Raw genomic sequence first — 11,998 nt, 5'->3', positions numbered from 1 at the left:
TATGACAAGCATTCCATTTTATTGATGACAAATACTGAAAGAAAAAATTATTTTTCATTCTGCATTATAGTGCTTTTGAATCTTTTTATTTTTGTTTGTGTCATTCTCTTACTTGTTCAGCAATATGTTGACCGAACAGCAAACAATATGCTTGTGCAAAAAGCTTACACAATTGTTCACATTTCATTTGACACGGTCCACAGGCTGTACTGCACCATGATGCTTCTTTCATTATCTTGTTACAGAAAAGGAATGAGTGTGAGCTACACATTCAGCATCAGTGGGAGAATAACGTTAGTCACCCAGTCAGTGGCACCTATAAATTTGCATTTAGCTGTCTTGATATAATTATATGCACTGTAACCACTGATCCAATGAAACAGATGCCACAAAGTTTCAATAGTTTTTTTCATTTACATCTACTTTAGAGCTTGTGGATACTTCATTTCACGAGTTTCGAGAAAGTAACAGCATCGTTCAGTCATCCAGGAAATGTTAAATTCTTTATTCCAGTTATGGACCACAATATTTTACTTCAAATAATTAATTTATATTTTTTTGACCATCTACAAGACCCAGAAATGATAAGACAGGGGAATCTTGTTATACAAGGTGCACCAAACTTATAAAGTACTGCAATCAGCAATCAGATTGTGGATAAATAGCACATTCTCATATCAAAGTACAAACAAGTTCAGTCACATTGGGCCATTATATTTAGTTATGGTACAACCAGTTGCAAGTGGTGTTTCTGAACACTGTGAGTGCCACATCTTGTGCCCATGTTGGCAATTTCTTAAATACCAATAATTGTAAACTCAAGTGTTTGTAACTGGCTTGGATTTCTTGAAGTCTGGCAGCTGGGATGTCAGTCTGCCATTGTAGGTGTATCATATTGATGAATAGACTGTCACAGTTTATGGTTGTGTTGGTTTTCATTTGTGTGCATTGACCAATTTAGAATAACAACAACAATAATAATAATAGTAATAATAATAATAATAAACCCCGTGGAGACTCGGGAAAAGAATAGGCGTCCGGTATGTTCTGCCAGTCGTAAAAGGCGACGAAGAGAACAAACCACTAATAGGGCTAACCCCCCTTTTAGTGTGATTAGTTGGTTCAGGACAGAACTAATGAAGCCTCAGACAAGCGCTGTCATGGTCGGGGACGACGCTTGAACCCTATGCCCGTTCACAAAGGTAACGACACTGCTAGCCACACGGAAAATGATTTAAATCCAAATAAAGGTGTTTTGCAGGACATGCTTCCTGCAACCACTCTAGAAGGAAACCAAAGACTGAGGATGAGATGACCAGATGAAGTTAACCGACACCTCACGTTCTGTTATTACCAAGTAACAAACTTAGGAACCAACACAACTGGATACAGATCACAAGTATACACAACATTTATTACCAGACACCCAGAATTAAAATTTTTAACAGAACAATGACTAGCTGATCAGATTCATGTAATAATCAAAAATAACAGGATACCCAAGTCAGAATTAGAAAACGTCAAACAACAAGTACAAAAAATACTGGAACAAAATAATGTGCAATCAGAAGAAGAATAAAATACAGTAATGGACTCAAACATCCCAGAACAAACAAACAAAGAACAACATGCATCAATTAAACAATCAGAGGAAAACGAAATCTTAAGACAGCCACCAGAACAAGCACAAATAGAACATGAAGTGACACACATGTTAGATATAGAAGAAAAATTTCAGTTGACATATATAGAATACAAAGACACAAATACAGACATTAGACCATTCTTGCATAGACCACCAAATAACCCACAAGTCGAAACAACAATAACAACTATCAACACCATCATACACAACAAAATAAATGAAAATACAACTATGGAAGAGTTACAACTACTGGTTTATGTAGGAGCACTCACTACACTAAATATACACACTAGGCAGAGATCAGAACCAACCAACACACAGAAGAAACCCACAAAACCAGCATGGCAACACAGGCTACAGATCAGAATAGAAAAACTGAGAAAAGACATCAGACAGCTAACAAAATTTATAAGATTTGAAATATCAGACAAAAAATGAAAAAGGTTAGGTAAAATCTCACAACAAGAAGCGATAGAACAATTAGATGAAAAGAAGCAGAAATTACAAGCATTGGCCAAACGACTTAGAAGATACAAAAAAAGTGAAAATAGAAGGAAACAAAAACAAACATTCAACACAAACCAAAAGAAATTTTACCAGACAATAGATAACACACACATTAAAATAGACAATCCACCAAACATAACAGACATGGAACTCTTCTGGAGCAACATATGGTCAAACCCGGTACAACATAACAGACACGCACGGTGGATACATGCAGAAACAGACTCATACAAGATGATACCACAAATGATGAAATGATAATTTTGCAACATGAAGTCACCCAAGCAATTAATTCTACGCACAATTGGAAAGCCCCTGGAAGTGATAAAATTGCAAATTTCTGGCTAAAGAAGTTCACCTCAACATATTCACATCTAACTAAATTGTTTAACAATATAATAGAGGGAAACATTCCACCAGGGAAAAATTATATATAAAAACAAAGATGAGGTGACTTACCGAACGAAAGTGCTGGCAGGTCGATAGACACACAAACAAACACAAACATACACACAAAATTCTAGCTTTCGCAACCAACGGTTGCCTCATCAGGAAAGAGGGAAGGAGAGGGGAAGATGAAAGGATGTGGGCTTTAAGGGAGAGGGTAAGGAGTCATTCCAATCCCGGGAGCGGAAAGACTTACCTTAGGGGGAAAAAAGGACAGGTATACACTCGCACACATACACATATCCATCCACACATACAGACACAAGCAGACATATTTAAATACAAAGAGTTTGGGCAGAGATGTCAGTAGAGGTGGAAGTGTAGAGGCAAAGAAGTTATTGAAAGACAGGTGAGGTATGAGTGGCGGCAACTTGAAATTAGCAGAGATTGAGGCCTGGTGGATAACGAGAAGAGAGGATATACTGAAGGGCAAGTTCCCATCTCCGGACTTCGGATAGGCTGGTGTTGTTGGGAAGTATCCAGATAACCCGGACGGTGTAACACTGTGCCAAGATGTGCTGGCTGTGCACCAAGGCATGTTTAGCCACAGGGTGATCCTCATTACTAACAAACACTGTCTGCCTGTGTCCATTCATGCGAATGGACAGTTTGTTGCTGGTCATTCCCACATAGAATGCGTCACAGTGTAGGCAGGTCAGTTGGTAAATCACGTGGGTGCTTTCACACGTGGCTCTGCCTTTGATCGTGTACACCTTCCGGGTTACAGGACTGGAGTAGGTGGTGGTGGGAGGGTGCATGGGACAGGTTTTGCACCAGGGGCGGTTACAAGGATAGGGGCCAGAGGGTAGGGAGGGTGGTTTGGGGATTTCATAGGGATGAACTAACAGGGTTCGAAGGTTAGGTGGATGGCGGAAAGACACTCTTGGCGGAGTGGGGAGGATTTCATGAAGGATGGATCTCATTTCAGGGCAGGATTTGAGGAAGTCATATCCCTGCTGGAGAGCCACATTCAGAGTCTGGTCCAGTCCCGGAAAGTATCCTGTCACAAGTGGGGCACTTTTGTGGTTCTTCTGTGGGGGATTCTGGGTTTGAGGGGATGAGGAAGTGGCTCTGGTTATTTGCTTCTGTACCAGGTTGGGAGGGTAGTTGCGGGATGCGACAGCTGTTGTCAGGTTGTTGGTGTAATGGAGGTACTGTTGCTTGTTGGTGGGTTTGATGTGGACGGACGTGTGAAGTTGGCTATTGGACAGGTGGAGGTCAACGTCAAGGAAAGTGGCATGGGATTTGGAGTAGGACCAGGTGAATCTGATGGAACCAAAGGAGTTGAGGTTGGAGAGGAAATTCTGGAGTTCTTCTTCACTGTGAGTCCAGATCATGAAGATGTCATCAATAAATCTGTACCAAACTTTGGGTTGGCAGACCTGGGTAACCAAGAAGGCTGTGGCGGCAGCACCGTCCAACGCACGAAGGGCTGAACTACGGCACTGTCGACACAAGTAGGGGCAGCTGTACCGTTATGCGGAATTTCGGCAACGGTGCGTCGCACACCGGACCGCACGGAAACAAAGCTGCCACCAGTGCGAGCTAGTCGATGCGACGCGACACACATCTCCCCAGTTCTTCCACCGCGGACCACGTGCGTCGAGTCAACGTGACTCCGCCGTAAATGCGTACGCGCGGTTGTAAACGCAGTCGCTGTTAAATTGTCTTTCGCTTCTTCGCGGACGTTACGGCGCCTCCGGTCGCGCCAAGAGCAGAACATTCTGTGACGCTGCCTTTTGTCTCGCTCGGTCCACGCGGTCGCGCCACGGCTCGTCACTGGAGTGTACACCCTCCGGGATCGGTGACCGAGCCGTGCCGCCAGTGCAACGCACCTATGTAGACGGACATTAGCGAAGTATATTATTTGTCATTTATTGTAACGGCAGGAAAAATAAATGTGTCCTGTCCAGAAACCGCTTTAGTCATTTATTGCCACAAAGCCTCTCCCATGAGCATAGTGTGTGGGCGCGGCGATAAATGCCGGTTCACTGCACATGAGCGACTGTAAGCGGGGATACAACACGTTCCCACTACACGGTGACCCCGACGTGATCTGAGGCTAAAAAAAACACGTGGTGACAAACGTTTGTCGGTACGAGAGACATGGAACCGCGAGTAGGCTTGCGCGCACACGCCCGCGCCGAACAGTGCTCCGTAGTAAATTTTTTTTAACTAACTTTTTTTGTATTGTTTTTGTGTGCGTATATTTTGATCGCGGACTGCTTAGTGTTATTTTTTTTTTTCTTTTCGTGTGTTTCCCTTGTGTTATTTTCACTGTGTACTTTCCTCTTGTACGAGGATTCGACTCTGAACTAAGATGGCGACACTAGAGGAGTTGCAAAAGACCGTCGAGGAACTGCTCGCACGCAACACGAGGCTAGAGAGTGAGCTACAGGCACGTACTACACGCGCGGACGCCGCGCAGCCACAGACAGCTCAGGACAATGTGGGCACGCAAATCCCCGCCACAGCGACGCCTCCTACGACCGCTGGAACGCCGACAGGCGCAGGACGGGCACTGATCAGGCTGCTTCCCTTTTGGCCGCGCGACCCTGTAATGTGGTTCAGCCAGGTTGAGGCGGTATTTATGAGCAACCACGTGACCTGCGACCTGGCGAAATTTGGGCACGTAGTGAGCCAGCTGGACCAGAACTATGCGGCCGAAGTGCGGGATATAATCACTGCCCCACCGACGCAGTCGAGCTACAAACGGCTCAAGGAAGAGCTGATCCGGCGGATTTCGTCGTCAGAGGTACAGCGTGTGCACCAACTGCTGCGGCAAGAGGAATGCGGCGATCGCAGGCCCTCGCAGTTCCTGCGCCACTTGCGGAGCCTCGCGCAGTCCGATATGGTGCCAGATTCGCTGTTGCGCACTATCTGGGTGCGCAGCCTCCCAGCTCAGGTGCAGGCAGTGATAGCCGCACAGACGGAGATGCAGCTGGACGCCGTCGCTAACTTGGCCGACAGGGTGCACGACGCGCTGACAACGGCGCCTAGCACCGCGGTTGCGGCAGCTTACGACTCCGTCCCCCCACCTCCGTGGCGGCCAGCGCCTCCCGCACCCACATCGGATGCCGACCTGCACCAGCTAGTGCAAAACTTGACCGCGCAGGTGGCAGCTCTCTCGACGCAAGTCAACCGGTTGGCGCGCTCGCAGCAAGAGGGCAGCACGCGCCGCAGCGGCAGCAGAACGGGCGACAGGCGGCGTGGCTCGCGCAGCCGGCAACGCAGCAACAGCCGCTCCAACGGTACCCCGCCGATGTCACACCACGCACAAAGCGGCTACTGCTGGTACCACGCCCGCTTCGGCAACGAAGCAACCAGGTCCCGCGCTCCTTGCTCGCACCCAAACGCCAGCTGCGACCGGACCTAGGCGCACCCGGCTGCAATATGATATCGAAGCGTCTGTTTGTTGCAGAACGGGGGGCAGGCGTGAGGTACCTCGTCGACACGGGTTCGGACCTCTCGATCTTCCCCCGTTCTATGTTACGAGACCGCAGGCGGGCCGAGGCACTCTGCCTTACAGCGGCGAACAACTCCACTATTAAAACTTACGGCACACACAGCCGCAATATAGATCTGGGCCTACGGCGCACGTTCTCGTGGACTTTTACCGTGGCCGACGTCAATGAGCCGATCCTGGGCGCAGACTTTCTCGGCCACTACGGGCTACTAACCGACATCGCAAATGGCCAGCTCATCGACGCCACGACTAAGTTAAAGATAGCGGGACAGTGCCGGCAGGCTGCATACTACAGCGTTAAACCAGTGAAGTGCCCCGGACCGTACGCTGACATTCTGGAACAATTCCCAGACCTCACCCGCCCTGCCGGTGCACCGAGAGACATCAAACATTCGACGGTGCACCACATAATAACCACACCCGGACCCCCCACATCGTGCCGCCCACGTCGACTCGCGCCAGACAGACTCGCAGCAGCAAAGGCAGAGTTCGAGGCCATGCTGCGGCAAGGCATCGTGCGACCATCGAGCAGCCCATGGTCATCAGCGTTGCATTTAGTGCCCAAGAAAGACAATTCGTGGCGCCCGTGTGGGGACTATCGCGCCCTTAATTCGCGAATGGTGCCGGACCGCTACCCAGTCCCACACCTTCAAGACTTCAGCTACGCCTTGGCGGGCTGCGCGGTGTTCAGCAAGATTGACTGCGCAAAGGCGTACACCCAAATTCCGGTGGCGCCCGAAGACATCGAAAAAACAGCCATCGTAACGCCCTTTGGGCTTTTCGAAAGCCTGTTTATGACTTTCGGTCTTCGGAATGCTGCCCAGACTAGGCAGCGGTTCCTGGACGGCGTCTTGCGAGGCTTGCCATTTTGCTTCGCCTACCTCGACGACATCTTGGTGTATTCCAAGTCGCCCGAACTCCACCGCCGCCACTTAACGACCGTCTTTCAGCGCCTGAGTGAAGCCGACATCGTCATTAACCCCGCTAAATGGAGTTTGGCGTGACGGAAATTGAGTTCCTCGGCCATTTAATTACGCCCACCGGATCGACACCGCTACCGGAGAAAGTGAAGGCAATACAGAACATGCCGCGTCCGCAGACGCACAAAGAATTACGACGTTACCTCGGCATGTTGAACTTTTATCGTCGACACCTGCCCAACGCCGCAGCAGTGCAAGAGCCGCTGACTAAGGCGTTACAAGGTCCTACCTCAAAAGGAAAGACCCTCGTGAATTGGACAGACGCAATGGAGCAGAGCTTCACGGACTCAAAAAGGAATCTCGTGGAAGCGACGCTGCTCGCACACCCGGTACATGACGCGGACTTAGCTGTAGTCGTGGACGCCAGCCAGGCCGCGATCGGCGCGGCGTTACAACAGCGTGTCGGCGGGAGTTGGCAGCCTCTCGGTTTTTTCTCTAAAAAGCTTTCCGATTCGCAACGTGCTTGGAGCGCTTATGACCGAGAGTTGCTTGTGGTGTACGCGGCGGTGAAATACTTCCGACCGTCCATAGAAGCCCGACAGTTCATCATTTTCACCGATCACAAACCCATTACCCACGCGTTCGAGAACAACCACACTAAGTGTTCACCGCGCCAACTCCAGCAATTAGAGTACGTGTCGCAATTCACGACTGACATTCGACACATTTCGGGGATAGACAATATCGTCGCCGATTGTTTGTCCCGAGCGTGTGCCGTTGTTTCACCCCCTGTGAACTTTGAGGACGTGGCCCAAGTACAGGAGAGTGACGAAGAACTGCACCGCTTCCGTCACGACACTTCCAGCGGCCTGCAACTGGAGCTGGTGCCTGTCCCTGGCTCCGCACGGAAGATTTGGTGTGACACCTCAACCGGCACGCACCGACCGTTCCTCCCGGGGAAATTCCGGCGCAGTGCCTTCGACCGCATCCACGGACTGTCACACCCCGGCACCAACACCACTGCGACGCTCGTGGCTGCGCGTTTCGTCTGGCCTGGGCTTCGGAAGGACTGTCGCGAATGGGCGCGCACTTGCACCGCATGTCAGCGCGCCAAAGTCGGGAGGCACACCCACGCACCCGTGGGCACCTTACCAGACGCGACACGCCGATTTGCACACGTCCACGTGGACCTCGTCGGCCCGCTTCCTCTCTCACAAGGCAAGCGGTACCTCCTAACTTTGGTGGACCGCTTCACTCGCTGGCCGGAAGCAACGCCCGTCGCGGACGTCACAGCCGAGACCGTCGCCTCCGCATTCGTCGACACCTGGGTGGCACGTTTCGGATGTCCCAGTCACGTGACAACTGATCGCGGCCGCCAGTTTGACTGCGCGTTGTTCACGCACGTCGCCAGACTGTGTGGCACCCGGTTACACAGGACAACCAGCTACCATCCGGCGTCGAATGGCATGGTCGAACGGTTCCACAGGACTCTCAAAGCCGCTCTAACCTGCCACGACACCTCATGGCCAGAGGCGCTTCCACTGGTGCTGCTCGGCCTGCGAGTCACGCCAAAGGAGGAGATCGGCGCGTCACCTGCCGACCTCGTTTACGGGCAATCTCTGACAATCCCGGTCGATTTTGTCGAAGATGCAAGACTCCCACGCGACGCCGTGGCACCCACTCTGGCGGAACGTCTGCGCAGTCACATGGCCGGCCTCCGAGCGCACGCACCGACGCGGCACGGCACCGGGAAGATATTCGTCCACGCCGACCTGCAGCGCTGCACGCACGTCATGTTGCGTACCGACGCAGTACAGCCACCTCTCCGACCGTCCTACAGTGGACCGCACCGCGTGATCGCCCGAGGGGACAAAACGCTGGTCCTCGAGTGCAACGGAAAGCCGTCGACAGTGTCAGTCGACCGCGTCAAACCACCCTACGTCTTGCCCGCTCCATCAGCCACGCATTTCTTCGACCCGGCAGAAGATCTGTTCACGGACGACACTCCCTCTGCCAGCGGTCAGACGGAACCCGCACCCGGAGCCGCCGGTGACGCACAGCTGCAGCCTGCTGTCATCGCGCCGCCACGTGCGCCTCCCTCCACCACGCCCAGGCAGCTGGTACGGCCGCCCGGACCGCGCCCACCACAGGCGCACCGGTCGCCCCCACCACAGCCGCCAGCGGACTACGTCACGCGCGCCGGCCGCCGCGTCCGATTCAAACGGCCGTGCTGCGTCGCCAGCGCGCCACGACACCGAAACCGGCAGTCACGCGCCCGAGCCGCCGAACGCCTTCAGAATTCGGCGCCCACGAGCCGCCGTCCGCTGTAGAGACCCGACCTCCAGCTGCAAGTGCCTTCGGCCGGTAACTCCAGTCGAGCGTTCGTCACAGCTCCTGGACCTGCGTTCGCGTCTTTTGCCTCCGCCGCGTCGGGCGTTGAGGCCGGATCGGCACCCGCGCCTGCTTACCTCATTCGCTTCTCCGTCGAGCTCCGGACATCGCGCACCACACCGCCCGGCTTGTCCGTAGTAGCTCCCGGACCCGCGTTCGAGTTCCGACGGTACCGCACTCGCGCAAGCGCCTTCGAGACGTCGCCACCAATGACCTGCAACGCGCGCCTTCACGCGCATCGCTACGGACAGTCGCAGCCAGTGCCTGCTGCCGCTGTCACTAGCCGTCAGCGCGAGGACACGCCCACGGCACGCTCGCCGGTCCGGCGCGCTGACGTCACGGGCCGCCGCCCTTCCGACGCCGACGGACCCCCACCAAAGCTGCCGCACTGCCATCACGCAGTGCGCGAACTTTAAACACACGCGCGCCACCGAACGATCGCCGCGTTTTCGCAGCTACGGAGCTCCGCTCTCCAAGGGGGGATCTGTGTGGCGGCAGCACCGTCCAACGCACGAAGGGCTGAACTACGGCACTGCCGACACAAGTAGGGGCAGCTGTACCGTTATGCGGAATTTCGGCAACGGTGCGTCGCACACCGGACCGCACGGAAACAAAGCTGCCACCAGTGCGAGCTAGTCGATGCGACGCGACACACGTCTCCCCAGTTCTTCCGCCGCGGACCACGTGCGTCGAGTCAACGTGACTCCGCCGTAAATGCGTACGCGCGGTCGTAAACGCAGTCGCCGTTAAATTGTCTTTCGCTTCTTCGCGGACGTTACAGCGCCTCCGGTCGCGCCAAGAGCAGAACATTCTGTGACGCTGCCTTTTGTCTCGCTCGGTCCACGCGGTCGCGCCACGGCTTGTCACTGGAGTGTACACCCTCCGGGATCGGTGACCGAGCCGTGCCGCCAGTGCAACGCGCCTATGTAGACGGACATTAGCGAAGTATATTATTTGTCATTTATTGTAACGGCAGGAAAAATAAATGTGTCCTGTCCAGAAACCGCTTTAGTCATTTATTGCCACAAAGCCTCTCCCATGAGCATAGTGTGTGGGCGCGGCGATAAATGCCGGTTCACTGCACATGAGCGACTGTAAGCGGGGATACAACACGTTCCCGCTTCAAGGCTTCCTCTAAGCGACCCATGAATAGGTTGGCATACGAGGGGGTCATCCTGGTACCCATGGCTGTTCCCTTTAATTGTTGGTATGTCTGGCCTTCAAAAGTGAAGAAGTTGTGGGTCAGGATGAAGCTGGCTAAGGTAATGAGGAAAGAGGTTTTAGGTAGGGTGGCAGGTGATCGGCGTGAAAGGAAATGCTCCATCGCAGCGAGGCCCTGGATGTGTGGAATATTTGTGTATAAGGAAGTGGCATCAATGATTACAAGGATGGTTTCCGGGGGTAACAGATTGGGTAAGGATTCCAGGCGTTCAAGGAAGTGGTTGGTGTCTTTGATGAAGAATGGGAGACTGCATGTAATGGGTTGAAGGTGTTGATCTACGTAGGCAGAGATACGTTCTGTGAGGGCTTGGTAACCAGCTACAATGGGGCGGCCGGGATGATTGGGTTTGTGGATTTTAGGAAGAAGGTAGAAGGTAGGGGTGCAGGGTTGCAGATCCATACACAGTCCCTGATACACTTACACAAGGAATAACTTATCTGAAACCTAAAGGTCAAGCAGACACAGCAAACCCAGCAAAATATCGCCCCATAACATGCCTACCAACAATATACAAAATATTAACTTCAGTCATTACACAGAAATTAATGACACATACAACACAGAACAAAATTATAAATGAAGAACAAAAATGCTGTAGCAAAGGAGCATGAGGATGTAAAGAGCAACTGATAATAGATGCAGAGGTGACATATCAAGCAAAAACTAAACAAAGGTCGCTACACTACGCATACATTGATTACCAAAAAGCTTTTGATAGTGTACTCCACTCATGGTTACTACAAATATTGGAAATATATAAAGTAGATCCTAAATTAATACAGTTCCTAAACATAGTAATGAAAAATTGGAAAACCACACTTAATATCCAAACAAATTAAAATAATATCACATCACAGCCAATACAGATTAAGCGTGGAATATACCAAGGAGACTCATTAAGTCCTTTCTGGTTTTGCCTTGCTCTGAACCCACTATCCAACATGCTAAATAATACAAATTATGGATATAATATTACTGGAACATACACACACTAAATAACACATTTGCTATACATAGATGATCTAAAACTACTGGAAGCAACAAATCAACAACTCAACCAATTACTAAAGATAACAGAAGTATTCAGCAATGATATAAATATGGCTTCTGGAGCAGACAAATGTAAGAAAAATAGCATAGTCAAGGGAAAACACACTAAACAAGAAGATTACATATTGGATAACCACAGCGACTGCATAGAAGCGATGGAAAAAACAGATGCTTATAAATATCTAGGATACAGACAAAAAATAGGAATAGATAATACAAATATTAAAGAAGAACTAAAAGAAAAATATAGACAAAGACTAACAAAAGTACTGAAAACAGAATTGACAGCAAGAATTAAGACAAAAGCTATAAATACTTATGCTTTACCAATATTGACCTACTCATTTGGA

The 11,998-nt window shown here is 50.8% G+C and overlaps 1 protein-coding gene across 1 annotated transcript; it reads left to right on the top strand.

Moving 5' to 3' along the window:
• Positions 1-723: 723 nt before the first annotated feature.
• LOC124719637 (lysine-rich arabinogalactan protein 19-like) lies at positions 724-9,315 on the top strand. Its single transcript, XM_047244852.1, has 2 exons — positions 724-760; positions 8,945-9,315. Exons 1-2 carry the CDS (start codon positions 724-726, stop codon positions 9,313-9,315), a joined length of 408 nt encoding a protein of 135 aa, XP_047100808.1.
• Positions 9,316-11,998: the final 2,683 nt, after the last annotated feature.

Source organism: Schistocerca piceifrons, chromosome 11 (assembly GCF_021461385.2).
Source record: "Schistocerca piceifrons isolate TAMUIC-IGC-003096 chromosome 11, iqSchPice1.1, whole genome shotgun sequence".
NCBI classification, from domain to species: Eukaryota; Metazoa; Arthropoda; class Insecta; order Orthoptera; family Acrididae; genus Schistocerca; species Schistocerca piceifrons.
Note: the sequence above shows the minus strand (reverse complement) of the source record. Positions and strands in the feature narration are given on the sequence as shown.